This window comes from Rissa tridactyla, chromosome 4 (assembly GCF_028500815.1).
Source record: "Rissa tridactyla isolate bRisTri1 chromosome 4, bRisTri1.patW.cur.20221130, whole genome shotgun sequence".
Classification (NCBI taxonomy): Eukaryota; Metazoa; Chordata; class Aves; order Charadriiformes; family Laridae; genus Rissa; species Rissa tridactyla.
Genome location: NC_071469.1, coordinates 23,220,771 through 23,237,424, shown reverse-complemented (window position 1 = coordinate 23,237,424; position 16,654 = coordinate 23,220,771). Strand labels below are relative to the sequence as shown.

Genomic DNA, 16,654 nt, shown 5'->3' with positions numbered 1-16,654 from the left:
CAATTTCTTGCACTAATGACAACCTTGGCATAGTGTTATGCATCAAGCTTTAGTTTTGAAAAAACATCGAGTTAGTCATCAGTCAGTACCTAAGACTAGTAGAAGACCCATCAGGCATCTCGTACAGCAAATGGAGAAAAGGTGGTCTATTTTATGATTAGAGTTTACATTGACGTTAACCTATGCAAAATCAGCCCAAATTTCTGTGTGTAATCAGTACAGCTATTACCTGGCATCCACGTTACTGCAGAACGAGCTCACCATGAGGTTCTGAGGAAGTGCCAGGAAGTTGTATTGTCTTGCTGTAGGTGAGGAACTGTAAGAAGCCTGAGGAAGCAGATAAACCCTGTCCCCAAATAGCGCTTAGGGCTGGCCTAAATCTGCTTCCTCCAAGGACAAACCCAAGTGGTTGCAGTTTGTCATGGTTGGGGCTGCGCTGGCCACTAACCAAACAACAGATACTGTCTTTCTCTTTCTCTCTCTCCTTTCCCAGAAGAGAAGGGTGAGAAAAAAAGGGAGAGAGACTTACCGATTGAAAAGAAAATTAAAACTACTTTAATAATAAAAAGAAAATAATATTAACAAAGAAAATAATGATATCTATACAATACATACAAAACCATATTGAGCTCCCAGGATGACGATCACACACTGGGAAAGTCCCAGACTGGACTCAGCGATAGACGGGAACTGGATTCCAGATCTGGATTCAAGAATGCCTGGATTGGGATCAGAGGCAGGCGAACAGAGCCCTCCTCGGACGCCGGCCATTGAAGAAAGAGCGAGCCTGACCCCTTTGATCCCTCAGCTTTTATACTGAGCGTGATGCAGGTTTTCTGCCTCCAGCCCTCCACCAGGGCACGTAGCCAAGCGAGCTGACCTGGGTTGTTATAGCAGTAAGTATCAGCAGGAGCCTCTCTGTGTACCATTCCTTTTACAATTTATAAGCAATCAGGCCTTATCACTCGGGGAGTGGACTACAGTCTTAAAAATATGCCGTTAATTTCAGAGCGTGCAGTCAGTTAGAAGAGACTTAACTGAAAAGTAAAATTACTGAAAAGAAAGTTGGTTCTGTTTTACGTCAAACCAGGACACGGTTCACACATACAAGTGCTCCCCCCTGCCTCCCCCGTGGCTCATGAGTGTCTACCAAAAACTAGTGATTCCGTAAGCTAGATGACCGATTGCAGCTAGAAGTAGCTTCACTAGACATAGACCACAGATTCACTTGTGAAGCATAAACTTTTTTTTTTTTGGGGGGGGGGGGGGGTGGGGGCAGAAGCAGGGTGGGAATTTTAAAAAAACTCTAGAGAAAGCCAATTAAACAAAAGCAACGTTTCTGGCACTGCATTGCAATTCCCCCAAAAACGAAAGGCACTTTCCTGGCTGCTTCTGCCACAATAATAAATTAGACTTGCTGACAACGAGAGCAGACCCGGGTTTATTTCAGCCGCACACACGCAGCTGTGCGGATGGGCACGAGCCTTTCATCTGCTGCGCTCGACTGGCTGGCCTGCAAACCTGGCCCGCAGCTGGTGGGCTCTGGCTCACTGAGAAGTAGGTAAGATAACGTGAGGATTTTGCATCCCTCCATCAGCACTTGTCTTGTTGGAAAGACAAACACCCACCGGACTGATGCAGCATGGTGCAGGGGTGGTTTGTCCTCCATCACAAAGACAAACGTGGATGTCTCCCATCCCCAAGCAACCTCCCTCTCTGTTCCTTACCCCACAGCGCTGAATGGCAAGATGTTTCTGAATAATTTTAACACAGAGGGACTGGTTTGAAAACTAAAGAGCGTGGTCAGACGAATCAAGTATAAAGGCTGTTTGCTGCTCAGCCAGGACTTCACTCGCTCTTGGTGCCCTCCATTCTGAGTTCTCCGATCTTGGTCAATAACGGAATTCAGGGTTTTTTTCCCTACCTATCACTACACTTGTATAACTTGCTTGTCATAAAAAAGATCACTCATCAAGCTTTAGCTTGTGGTCAACAGGAGTCTGATTAAAGATTAACAAGAATTTCACATTTAAATTCCACAAATAAAAAAAAAAAATAAACACCATAGCAGTGAAAGTGGTCATGACGTCACCTCAGAGAAGTGCAAACAATGACACACTCACTTCCTGTAGCATGAGTAACACGAAAATAAACAAGAAAAGTTCCTTGACCATATTTTCTGTTGATGAGCTGTCTGAACATCAAGGATATTTTTTGTAGGTAGATGGAACTTAAAAGAGTAGATGGATTCATTAAAGCAGACCTTTCACAAAGAAAGCATCTTTCTGCTTCAACCATGTGAACATTTCTTGTATCCAGAGTGAAGTTTCTAGTAAAAAACTGGAAGATCACACACTCCACCATCCTTGCAGCTGGAGTGGTCAGCCCAGTCCGAGGAACTGGTTTCTCATTGAACAGCCAATCCCACCAGCTAGTGGGGAAAAAACATTCTAAAGAAATGTTATTTATATAAAATCAATTAGTTTATCTACGGATCCAAAAGCTATTCAGGCTATATTCAGGCTATCCAGGGCTTAAAACGTTCTCCCTATTATTCACACTTACTTTAAGGTGGTGCTTCAAGCAGAAGTTGTTTAAGCAACTCGATATGCAAGCCTGACCCACTTAATCTTATCACTGATAAGACAAATAAAAGCAAGCTTTGTTGTTTTTTCTGAGCGGTTTTTTTGTTTGGGGTTTGGTTTTTTGTTTTTTCGCCTTTTACTTGGTGATATACTCAGGTTTTGGCACAAGCAACAGCAGAACAAGGTAGTCACGACACCATGACAAACCTGCATGCTTCAGAAGTAACGATCTTGGAAGCAGTCGGCAGCTGTGATCTGCGCTGGAAAGACTGATTTCTGCCCCTGTTTATGAGGGCGATGAGCGCACGCATAACACCATCAATGTTTACTTCAAATGGACAAAAGCGCGCTGTTGTTACTTTGCTCTGTAACAAACCAGTCTCTTATCTTTAAAGCCTCCGGTTTTGTCATCACTGCTCTTGTTTTCAAAGGTAGGATCCCATTTATTTACAAAGCAAAGTGGGGCTTTTGCTCATTTGACGGAAAGATTAATGTGATGAAAGAAACAGGTGCTTAGATGTCTTAGGGCTGACCAGAAGACAAAAACCTGCAAGCAGAATGCAAGCTATCCTTTTATCCCCAATCGACCCCACGACTAAGGCAACTACACATTTTTCATTTAGGCTTAGCTGCAGAATGACTCCGGGGTCCTGTTTCTCTGTGTTTCTGTACACCTTCACATCATTTATAGCTATGCAACAGGAGCTGTAGAATGATGCAGCTCAACTGATCACATTTCATAATTCAAGTAGAAATGGCTCCATCAGACAGTGGGGAAAGAAGTGCTACCTTTTTCTCAGCAATGATCTGTGCGAGGAGTATGAACAAGAGTACTAAAGCATTAGCATAAATAAAAATTAGGTCCTGGAATTTCATTCATAGCACCTAATGCAGACTATTTCAATGCAGTGACAGCACAGCTTCTAACCAGCAAGCCATCCCAAAAACACCCTTCAGTTCCTCTGTGCCTGAGCACCAGTGAAAGGCGGCATTGCTGGGCCACAGCCTGGGGGAAGGACAAATAGCAATGGAAAATGAATTTTAAAGGGAACGTAGGATGAAAGGAAAGGGGAAAGGGAAATCATTATTTATTCCACCTTTTAAAAAAATGGTGAGACCTATAATCAGGTAGAACACAGGTGCAGAGTAGAACTTTAGATGCCACTCGTTAACATTGGTCTTCAAAGATACATTAGAGCTTCCTCAATTTTTCCACCTTTGTATTGAAGCGTTTCTATTTGAGACCTAAAAATTAATGAAAAGGGGAAAACCCACAAAATTGTAACTTGGGGTGTACTGCAGGGAGCTATGGGAAACCCCAGCATCCCACTTTAGTTTTTTGGCCACCCAAGGCAGGAGCACACACTGATAAGCAAGTGCAGGGCACTGCGGATCCAGGCTATCTCTAGAGCCTTTCTCCCTGGCGCTTCCCAGGCACTTGTCCCGCTGTCCCCACGACTCAGGAGCTAACATCTGGTATGGACACGGATTGTAAGGAACAGAACAGCACCCAGTGACTTAAATAAAAACAGTTTCTCACCCTCCAAAACAACCAAACCAGATACCCACCAGCAGTCCAATCTTCCTGTTTCCTTTATCAATAGCGAAATCCTCTTCATTCAGAAACAACCGTCTTCAGTTTCTATTCCAAGTAGCAAAGCAAGCGATATGCAAACAGGTGAGCGGTAAATTAATCAGCCACACCAGCATGGGTCACAACCAGTCAAAGGATTCAGTTTCAAAGCCTGTAGCAGATCGTGGGCCAGCGGAAGCTGGGCATGTCACAGGGATAAAGCATCGCTGGGAAGGGAGAGAAGAATCGGCAATCACTGGCATCCCAACTCATCAGTTGAGCTGCAGAGCACCCGCAGCTGATCTCCATCTCAACCTCCTTAAAGAAAAACTGGGAGGACTCCAGGATGTCAGGCACTTCACGAGTAGCAACAAGAAGGGTTAACTCAAGTGAAGGGAAAACAAAATCAAGAATGCTGTGTCTACGGTGCAGGGGACTCTGTGCTCTGTAGAAAGCCTCCAGAGCAGCCAGGCTCTCTCTTCAGGCCTCCTAAAGGGACTGATCCTTTCAGCTCCCCCACTAAGCTAACTCCAGCAGGCAGCAAAGGGCAGGAGGTGTGCCTGACGCCCAGGTGACAACACACAAAAGTTACATTTGCATTCATCTTTTAAACTGTGAGACTGGCCTGCAAAAGGTGGGGGGGTCTCAACGCAGCACCACGTTCCGGGCTGGAGGAATGCGGGTGGCGCCAAACACCCATCCCCACTGGGCGCAGGCAGGGGCTGCTGCTCTGCCCTCCTGCAGATCACAGGCTTCGGCACACACAGTCTCCCCTACCATCCCTCCAGCCTTACTGCATCGGGGGAATGAAATTAGACCTTGAGAAGGGCAAGCAAAGGCTACATAAATGGAGCTGGGAGGCATATGAAACTTGAGAGAGAAACTCGAACACAGCCTCAGCCTGGCAGGCCGCGGAGCTCTGCTGTCCCATTCTCACAGAGGACAGGCAGCGTGATCTGCAGCACGAGGTGCAGAGCTCTCCGCAGTTATCCCAAGAATTCAGCAAGCCTGTAGGACTCCCCTTACAGTATCTGCCCGAGGGCTGCAGCATACCTTACATCTCAGAGCAGCCAGAGCCCGATTCCAGAAGATGAGTAACAGAACTATGAGGTGACCCCAGCTCTTCCCAGCTATCTGTTTCTCTCGCCCATAAGCACGCTCGCATGCCAAATAAGAAGTGAAGCAACGTGTCAAAGGCCATCAGCTCTCCTGTCAGCCTGAGAATGCCTTGCAGGACCTCAGAGGTGTAGCCTCTCCAACCAGAAATTCAGCTCAGAGGCATTTGGCACCCTGCTTTTCCTGACGTTTGACACAAGCAAGACCAGAGATGATACAGATAGCATGGGTTTGAGAGCTGGCTATGAGGCTTCCCAAATGCTGGGAACAACCATCTCAGATAACAGTGGATTGTCAGAGAAAGATAGAAGAGCTCCTCGAGCTCCCAGCTCAGTTTCCCTTTCCCCAGAAACAAGCTTGCATGATGTGTCCTCCCATCCCGCCTTGAAAGTCTTAAGCCTTACACACGGGCTTTCAGCTTAAACATGTAGCTCACTGTAGCTTTCCATAGCGTGTGTTTTCTCCATGGCTGTTCCTCAGTATTTGAACGTCTCAGAGCCTCTATTCAGCTCACTTCATGGTGGAATCAGATCTCTCCAAAGGGTTCCCGGGCACATCTCCACAGCCACTTCCTTGTTGTCCATCCCTTTCCCTGAAGCAGCCGATAGGTGAGCGCACACCCCTGCCATAAAGCACCCATGACGCAGTCTCAGTAACAAGGCTATGGGGCAGGTGAGCAATGGGACGGGCCAGCTCATGGCCAAAGTTAGCATCACAGGTATCGGGACAATTCAGCCTGTAGTGCAATATTTCTCGTTTCTTTCAACAGAGAATGTAAATTAGCCTCAGTTCTGCTTGTTTGTCATTATTTAAACACCAGCATTGTGCAGAGGGATAAGGCTGACCTTTTGTCCTGAAAACAGGCTCAAATGGAGCATTTTATTTCCAGCTTGATGGCATAAATGCACTGAAAGTGCTAAACTCACCTTGGCAGCCCTCCTAACTAACACCGTGGCACTAAGGAATAATTCTGCTCTGCGTGCAGGGAGTGCATACATACACTCCGCCATGCTCCTTATTTTAGGTAGATTGGTTTTTTCCCACAGTGCATCAAAGCTATTGCATCTAATACCTGCTGTTTGCATTCCTACCGCTGACTGATTGAGGTGGCTGTGCAACAGCTCCTTCTGCCCTTTAAAACCTAAAAGGAACTTGGGAAGAAAACAAATCCTTCATCAACCAACTATGTTTGATTCTATTTTTGGTGAACAATTGCACTTTCCTCCTCTTTCCTAATTACGTTTTGATCCTGACTACTAATGCAGTGCAGTGTTTCCCCTCTCCTTATGAGGAAGAAAACAGATGACCACATTTGGGCAGGGCATTGCTACAGGAACCCGTGTGCTCTAGCAAGAGTCGCAGCACATCTACGGAAGGTGGTAGGGATTCTTTTCAAGTAAGGTGGAAAGAGCCATGCAGCAGGAGAGAGGAAGAAAGAATCACCTACCAGCACCCTGGAAGGAACAAGTCCTTGGGTCCAGTGTCCCCGGGCGATAATTCACCACAACAAGTGGGATCAGCAGGCCAACTGTCGCGGGCTGGTGGAGCCACTGTGTTGCTTGTGATTTTCTCCTTAATCATTACGGAGCTGCTGTCAGGAAGTGAATCGAACGCCAGGTTTTGACAGACTTGATCCTTGTCTATATACTTCTCTTTTTCAAGCCAGAAATCCCCCCCAAAGAAAATCTAATCAGATTTACTGATTATCATAGCTGGCCTGCCTCTGCAAGATAGCTTTCAGGACCACAAGAGCCAGGAAATAAAAATAATGTCATGTTTTTAATGTGTCAGTTAAAGGATGGCTTAAAACGGAAAACTGAGGCAGTAGAACTCCCTAAGATTTATAGTTTCAAATTAGATTGCTTCCCCTAATTCAGGGAGAGAAGAAAACATTTTGTGACTGATGGAATTTAAAGTGGTAGAGACCTACAGCTCCTGGCCTTCAGGAGACAAATTTTTGAAATACAGAGTGAGCACTTGCTATTTCTGGGGGCTCAAAAACACTCATTTCAGAACAAATTAATTTATTTCTATACTGCTCTGGTGCAGGAAACTCAATAAGCCCTGATAAATCTGCTAAAATAGTATCTTCCACATTATCAAACTAAAACCAGACTATCTTATAGCGCCCTGAAGATTTTTGTCAATGGAAAGACATTTTCAGCTTCTACCAGTCGTGACTAGCACAGCATGCAGACAGAAGAAATCAGATACACACACGCGCACACAAAGTATGCAGTTCCCTTAAATCACCGATTATCAGTATTAGCCAGGCTTGACAGGGGCTTTCTTCATAGGTACTTAACACCAGTGAAAATTCTTCATTCGCCTCTGGGTATGATAATTCAGGGTCTGTTCGTGGAAGGATTTGATGTCCTTCTAAATTTACGTAAGGTACATGATTGCCATTTTAGAAATGGTTAATAATAATAATAATGATAATCTGAACCTTATCTGCAAGCCCTCCAAGTCTTTTCTGGTTGTTTTGTTTATTACAACAGATACTTTAAATCCATAGAATAAGCAGGGCAGCAAATAATACTGGTTTGGTATGTTAGGGATGGCAGATGTTTGCTTTAAACTTAGATGTTTGCCTGAAAGATTGTCATGCAGATGAGGCTGGGAGATGTGGTGATTGATCAGAAATGGGACAGAATTTTTCTAAGCTCTACCCCTTCTAGCTCTCACTTCTATGTTGTGCCGTTTTGCAAGCAGTGACCCCAAGAACACGCCTGTGTCCTGAAGTCCTTGCTTCAGAAAAGCTCCCCAAAAATGCCATGACGTCAAATGTTACATGTCTTCAACCCTGTGCGCCTCAAAGATAAAGAAATTTTGTGGTAAAATAGTCCCAGGCTCACCCATATCTTACTTACACTTGTTTTTTCTTTGAATTAATGAGGCTAGTTTAAAGTAATTGTAATAACAGAATTAGCTTTTAGGTATCAGAACCACCCTTTCCCTATGCATTATGTTCCCATCACTCAAATGCAAGTGCTGATGGCATGAGATTTGACTTGCCCAAGAGCCAAACCGAGACAACGGGATACACCACGATACGAAATAACTTGCGAAGTTCAGAGCTGACAAGCATTCACCGATCACCCAGTCCTCACTCAACTCCAACTCGCCTGCAACACCATTCTCCTGGCAGTACCTGTGCAAGTGACATTCCCATCATATTCACAAATTGTGAACATCCACAAGTAGTTCTCAGGCTGCAGGAGGTAAACTGGCAACTTTTCTGTGTCACTGGGCAGCTTGTCTTCATGCAGAGTTCAGCCTTCCAGGGGATGCTCATCAAAATAGTGGAGAGAGAGAGAACACATATTTATATGTTATATTGACCCCTCAGGAAAAAGGAATTGGTGTAAAAAAAAAAACAACGCATCAGATCCTAAACAGAGCAACTGCCACATGTAAAACTTCCAGCTAAGTACCTGTCATTGGTGAGTTTCATGTAACCTTCACCTGTCCACAGGCATTCTGGATTCAAACAACCCTAACAGCTGAGGGAGAGCTCCTTCAGTTCCCCTAGTCAAGGCACTAGGCGAGGAGCCCCTCTCAACAGCTCCCCTAAGTTTCTCTTGTACGAAGTCCTGGAACTCTTGCCCAAGAAAGCTTCTGGCGGGCTATGCCAATTCCAAGAATCAATTCACTTCCCTGTCAGCCAGCTCTGGCCACCAGAAGGCTGTAATGGGGATTTTACAGTGCTGAAAAATAACAGCTACAGGTTAGAGTGATTTGGATTTAGGGGAAACCTAGGTTTCTGAAGAGACCTTTGCCTTAGGTCTAAACCCAGTATAAATAGTAAGTCTGATCAGAATGTCAGAACTACTGGCTATTTTTACCATGTGCTTAGGACCCCAAAAAGTGACATCTCCCTCTTCTGATTTTGAATCTGTGTCAAATAAGACTGAACATTGCACAGCACGCTCCCCAGGATTTGGGAACTGATCAGACAAGTACATGAATAGCTGGTATGTCACTGTCTTACCTTAAGTTGATTAATGCCATCAAATTAATCATACCTAGAAGACAAATTTTAGTTAAAAGCCCGGTCGTTTCAGATTTCAGTTAAGTGGGCAGCGCACTAGGCGTTTAGCAAAGACAAGGGAAATGCCATTGCCCAGTGAAATTGCAATGTCCAGCATGCGATTCATTTATCGTGACATCATGCAGTCTTGTGCTGCACCAGGTGTTACACACCAAATCTTTTGCACCACCTCCTTTATTGACTAAATGCCAATTATAAAATGAAGAAAAACTTCAGTGTTAGTCATTGGTAGCAGCTCCAATGATCGTAAGTAAGTATACAATCAACAGTTCCCTCTCTCACATGCTTTCGGAAAGGGTTTTTCAACTTTCAAAATCTTTTTATCCCTCCTCCACTTAAAAGTTATGGGGAAACTCTATGTTCAATACTAAAAATAGCTTTAGAAAATGCAAAACATTGTAAACAAAAATGGTGGGGAAGCAGGTGCAAGACTTTCCTGCCACAAAGATGACAGCTATTAGTATTTGACAGTACAAGTTTTATCTTTGTACTGAGATTCAGGACAGTACTTGCAGTGTTTTAGAAGAGTGATCTTCTTTACGTACAGAAGGTAAAGTCCCAACCTAGGACTACACATGAAAACTAAGTTCTCTGATTTTTCTTTTAACAATGGAACAATAAAAACTCATAGTTGCTTCAAATATTTATTTCCATGGCAAAAATAGACTATAATATATTCATTTCACATATATTACATTCAGTAATACAAGCTTTTCTGTCTATGAAACACAATTTGTACATTGTTTTACAAACCAATTTCAGTTTACAAGAATTAAAGCTGCTTTGATTATACATTTTTACAGTATTGGTGGCAAGACAGCAAAAATAGACATGTTAACCACTAGCTTAGTACTAGAAAATAATACTTCATGTTTGCTACTGTTTAAACAAAGTCCCATTTAAATCCTTGCACGCTGGCTCAAACGAAAATGAAGCCAGATCCTGCATTCCTCTGACATTAAGGACTCAATCCTACAAAACTGCTGAAAGGACGTCAAACACCCATTTGCTTTAACTGAATGAAGAGATTTCAGCAATGAGCAGGAGCAGACATACTTACTGATTTGCCAGGTCAAGCCTCTAAAATTTCCATCCAAGTCCCCCCAGATCAGCCACGCTGAGGACAGATAACATTGGGTATTTCAAAGCCATTTAAGAAAGTATCTTTGCAAAAAGCACATACACCTTGTCTGTCAGAATTATCCAGGATTAGCAAGGTGACAGACTGGAGGATTTTACATGGTTTTTTCCTCATCAAGTTTCCTACCATTCTAAAAATTAATGGCATTTGCAAAGTCTTTTAAGAGTCTCCTAATTTTACATAAATATTTCCAAATGGAAAAACAGCATTTAAATTCCCTTTATAAAAGTTAGGCACCTTCTGAAACTGTGCTCATGAAATTAAGAACTTGGTAGTTTGGATTGCTGCATATCTGAACCAAAATAACATTACGTTAACTATAGACTTGCTCTCTAACTCGCCACAGGCTCAATCTGTTGTAAACTCTATTCATTACATTCTTTGCATTTGATTTCTATCTTCATTCCCTAATTAGAGCTGAAGAATAGTCTTCCAAAGAACAACTACACTGGAGGTTATTCTTCACCACTGAACGCAGCGTCACGGGGAAAATTGCAAAGAATAGAACCAAAGGCCATTTAGCAACTGTTTTTTGAAATGCTCATTGAAGTTAACAAATCCTTTCTTTTTTTCAGCCCCTGTAGACCTTAAAGTAACATATGTGATGCCAACAGAATGCACCAAGTTACCTGGTCCCCAACAGGATCTTACTAAGAAATGTATTTTTTTTATTATTTTTTTTTAGACATGTTTGTAACAGCTGCTAAAAGTTCAAGATTTTTCCCTTACCTTAGCACAGTATTATCTTATTTTAATATCACTGTATTGCAAATGCTGCACTGCAACATAACTTCCAAGCACGTGTTATATTCCACATTTCAAGGGCCTGATTTTCAGCCCAGCCTTAAACTGGTGCAATTCACACTGACTGTAAACTGGCTGCATTCATAAAGTATTTAGACTTTCAAATCATCTCACCTGCATCCACTAGAAATTATCACTACAAAACGGCATGTATGCCTATTCCCCCTGCATTTTTCATGTGTAAAACCAGAGACCATAGTTTGAAAAAAATCTGACCTTTAATAAGTAAACAGAAACTGAGTCGACAGATTGCATTAAATATATTTGGAAAGGATATGTAAAAATAACAGAACCTCTGAAAAAAATATTTGGAATTTCAAAAATCACATTTTAAAAAGCCAGTAAAAATAACACTTATGACTACATATTCACTTACCCTACCATGCCATGAAAAACATACCATATGAATCACACCTTTCTAGCAGCTCTACTGCGGATACAAAATGTTCCAAATCCTCCTCCAAATGCCTTCAGCCATTCCTCAAATCCTCACTCTCTACTTCCAACATTTTGTACTTTCACAAGAGAATTTCTTCTGAACTATCTCAGCTACTTTTCCTTTGAATGCTGTAGCTTCATGTATGCACATTCCTGCCACGTTCTTTTGGTTAATTCTTGTAATCTGTATTTAAATTTAAAGCAGACATGTGAGTATTCATGCTTTGAGGGCTCAAGCTTTCATTGGCAATAAGCCCATTTTAATTCCTACAATATCAGGAAGAACTGCAGGAATTTTGCATCTTGCAGGACTGGACTCTGGCTTTGCATTACTTTGCAGTATTGAAAAAAAAAAAAAAAAAACAACAAAAAACAAACCCTGAACTCTAAAGCACAGAGTTCTTAACAACTGAGGTGCTGTTTCTTTTAAATTAATAATTTGAACTAACTACTGAAATATAGTAATGAGTTCACAATTTTTAAGTCCAGGGTTTTAGTAATGCTACTGATATTAAAAATGAGGTCTCATTACACAGCTAGCTTGTATGATGAACAACCTCACAGTTCCCAGGTTTGGTCCAGAGGCCATTGAAATCTATGAGCCACTTAACTTTAACAGCTGCTCCAACAGGAAAAATGTAGCAGCAGCCTCAGGTAATCTTTCTTATTAAATTTAAGAAGCTATTTTTGGAGAAAATTGCTCCAAATGTCATCCACTTCAAAAAAAGATACACAGGATCACAAGAGGAGCCAAAAATACCTTTCTCGAAATGCCAGGATTTTTTCCCATTTTAGTACACATTTATTTTAAATTTATTTGTTATTGCTTGTTTTTACTAAATGTTGATGATAACTCAGAGCAGCTTTTCATCCACAGAAATTATAGGAACTCTGCTTTGCTCACCTGCTTTGAATTAAATGTCTTTCTAGATATAAACCATAGCACCCTGCACTTGTAGTTTTTACCACTCACTTGTGCAAAAGGTATCACGATGAGTGACACTAAGGCATAAAACTTTTCCTGCTTTTCACAGGGGACAGCAGAAAAAGGAGAGCACTCCTGTGCAGGCTGCAGAAAAGCTATGCATGCCAAACTCCCCTGCGTACCATGGGGCTTCTGTCTCAGAACAGGGCAAGGAAGGATTTGCAGCCTACAGCTAAGCCAGTGACATCTTTGCAACAAACAAGATGACTTACGTTCTTAGAGAAGAGCTACTAGCCTAAGACTACAAAGATTCCCTGGCCGAAGACTCTCTCATTAGAGCAACCAAGAAAGAAATCAAATGTGCAGAAGCCCTTACTACAATTTGTTGGTTCTCCCGACTTCATAGAATTTGAATCTAAAAAGCATTTTCCACCTAGCCCACAAAAAGACAGTCAAATCTGTCTCTTGACAGTATATAGCACCTTTATTTATCCCTGAGAGCTCTGATATCCCTAGAGATCAGCATCATCTTTGCCATTTACTGCAAGAATGTCTTTCTTACTAAAAAAAGTCAGTTCAAATCTTGCATAATAATCTGGTTTCATCCCCATAACAACAGAAGCACATTTGGCAAAATGGACAGGCTTATAGTGGAGTTTTGAGCTTTTGACAAATAAATCCACCTCCAACTCACACCGTTACTGGATTTGGACAGTGTATGTTCTCATAATGTCCGAACACTTCACAAAGCACTCAGCGCAACTACACGTAATAAAGCATCCCTTTTCAAGGCTCATAACAAAGTGCTAAAAACTGAATTTTCTTTTAAAAGTTAACCGAAAATCTAAACAATGGTTTTAAAATTAATTTTCTTACAGGATGTTGTGAGGTTTATTTTCATTTGGTATCTTTAGAAGAGAAACTGCTCATTTTCAACGCTCACTTGGAGCCGTATGCTCACATACAAAAGCAATCCTGCTATCTTCACAAGGAAAACTCACATAAAGTCAGGACTATTAAGGTCAAGTCTATTAATGCAAAACCAGGCTGCTGATGGACAGAACTGAAAGCTGAAGTGGAGGAGGTAGCAATGTTATGCTTAAAAAAAATAAATCAAGAGTGTGACTACCAGATTAGAGAGCAACTGCCTCTAAAAGTGAACACAACTTCTTTCAGCAAACAGAAAAGAAAGCCAAAAGACACACATTTCCTCACCCACCTCAAATAATCCCATAAATTTTGGATTAAATTACTTGCTTTGTTCCTTTTAATGCCTCACATCTGATTCTCTCTCCCAGTAACTGATGAACAGCTAAAAATTGTTGCTTGAAGTTGTGGTTGTATATAAATTCTTTAAAAGCTGCATGTGTCAGGTTATGAAGATCACAGTCCAAAATTCAGAAATGGAAATGGTACAAACTACATTTTAGAGCATACTTTCCCATTCAAAAATATTTCTGAAGATAGACGGAATTGTGGCAAAAAGTAGCAATGTTTTTAAAACACAGCACAATACAAATAGCTAAGTATGTTTGTTTCTTTCAATACTTCTGTTGACACAGAAGTATTAAATTGGTGTCAGATTTGGTTTGGACTTCCAGTTTTACATCTGGCAGTTAATACTTCCTAGGCATTTTATAGTCACAAAAAGAATATTTTCTTCCCCCATCTGAAATATTCAATCTTTCTTCTACTAAGAGCAGAACAATTCAGACTGCCTGAAACCAGAACAAATGCACTAGATTAATACAGTGTACTTTAAAGTAATATATTTTGTATAGAATGACATATTAGCACAATATCATTTGGACTGTGTGGGGGTTTTTTTTGTGGAAGTAGCTTATTACAGAGGAAATTGAGGCAACCTATTTATTATTCTTAATTAATGTTTTGGGAGACAATTATTGTTTTGAAGGGGCTTTAATTATCCATAATAGTTTCCAAACCCTTGTTAGAGCTCAGAAAAAATTATGTAATTTCACCAGAGATAAAAATGACTTTCAGTCTCATTTCATTTCACTAAGCAGGTATCAAGGGAAATGGACACTTAAACATGCCTGCAGACTGGTCTACCATAGGGCTTTCTTGAAATTAAACCAGATATCTAGAAAATAATAGCTCACTTTTGAATAGGGATTTTCAACTCATCATCTCAAAACACTTGAAAAGGCAGGTAAAACCACGCTGTCCCCATCTGAAAACCACAGACAGAGGATTATTTAGGGATACTGTCATTAGACGAGACCCAGGGGACAAAAGGTACAACTTATCTTCGGGTCCATGCCACAGCCATTGACTCAGCCACCTACACAGCTACAAAAATACCCACATCTCCAGCGTCACCTCTAAGAGCTCTTACATTCTGCAGGTGTTCTCAAACAGCTTCTGTGGATATTCATTGCAACACTGCACAGCATTAGCAAAATCTGTTCTAGTACTGACAAAATAATCTGAAGGATTCTACAGAAATTTCCAGTGCTTTAAAGGCTTTTCTGACTGGGAACATAAACGTTTTTAATGGTCGTCTTTGCACTGTGTAAACCAGCAATCATAGCTGCCACACCTCCTCCATTATGCTTCATACGATCATTTCCGCTTCGCCACTATGCACCTTCTTACTCCAATTTTGGTTCTCTCACTTCATCACCTTAAAAGGCTCTTCCTAAAATAACAGGTTAGTAATGGTATATTACTATATGAAACAATGCATGATTATAGTTTCTATGTTTAACTACATAAATAACAGAGCAAAAAAAGTGCTTAAAACATTTGCGTCCACTTTGATTTCAGCCAGTAAAATCAAACTGTCCTCTAAATATATGAATAATACTGAATATGTACTTTCTCTCATCCATTTGTTTCCAATAACCTTGTAAATAATTAGAATATTTTTCTCCTGTTTTTTTGCAGGTAAACATGCCTCCGCTCAAATGGAAGTTATCAGCAGTTAACATCACCTTTCACTTGTCAGTTCTATTACACGGCACTACAACTAATTGCCAAGAGCTTCCCCTACTACTCTCTGCATGATTTTTGAAAAGTTAGTTCAAACACTGTCAGTCTTCTCCTCTGAAAACATTATGCTGTTTAAAAAGTTTGGGGTTTTGGTTTTTGGTGTGGTTTTTTTTTTTTAATTAAAAATGCTGAATATAAAAATAGCTGTCCTTAAAGCAACAGCTTAAAATATCTAAAAGCTGCTAAGTTTGCTGAGTAAACCAGAAGAAAACAAAAGTTCATTTTAAAAAATATAGATGTATTGTTCTAACTATAAAATTGAAAGCAGAATGAAACTGCACGAGACCTTGACATTCCCAAGGAGCAGATTTCTCACCCCGTGTGCACCTAGAGATTTTAGCTTTCGCATAGTTACCGATTATGTTTTAAAACATAATGTTAGTAAAATTGTGCCATATACTTCCATTCCATAAGATACTTATTTTACCCAGAGTAACACCACCCTAAAGAACGTATGCAAGTACTACAGACCAGTACAAGTAAAATCATTCCCTAGTATGACTGCAACTGAACATGGGACGAATTTAGTCCAGTGAAGATCCTGCTTTGCAGGGACTGTTACACTGACTCGCATTTAACAGTCACATACCAGCCCTTAAAGGTAACTGTGTAATTCATCATACAAAGAAAACACCAGTGAGAGCAGGTGTGCCTGGACAACTGTATCTTTCTTTCTGTAAACTCTTGCAGGGTCCCTTAGGAAGTGGCAGGGATTATATAAGTCTAGAACTTTTGAGAAACTGAATGAGAACTCCGTAGACGAAAGTGTACTGTGAAAGAGTCTGCACCATCATCATTCTCTGCTGCCTCAACTTGTCCAGCACTCGTGGGATGTCCAGCATCTGGAGGAAGAGAATAAACCATTACAAGAGACTGGTGAGCAAGGAGACTGGCTTGCAGTTTCTCAGCAGGAGGTTCAGAGTAGTGCCAGTGATGTAAGGGCAGAATCAGCTGCTCCAATTTCAGCTCTGACAATTCATTGCCTGTGTCTGCAGTATGGACT

General features: G+C 41.3%; 1 protein-coding gene across 2 annotated transcripts in view; it reads right to left on the bottom strand.

Annotated features, from left to right (window-relative positions):
- Positions 1 to 9,958: 9,958 nt before the first annotated feature.
- The window catches only part of PTPN21 (protein tyrosine phosphatase non-receptor type 21), a 47,658-nt gene continuing 40,962 nt past the window's right edge, over positions 9,959 to 16,654 (bottom strand). For both annotated transcript variants that reach the window (XM_054201611.1, XM_054201612.1), the window contains one exon: positions 9,959 to 16,493. In XM_054201611.1, the coding sequence (XP_054057586.1) occupies positions 16,365 to 16,493 (129 nt within the window). In that variant the 3' untranslated portion in view covers positions 9,959 to 16,364. The remainder of the gene's footprint in view (positions 16,494 to 16,654) is intronic.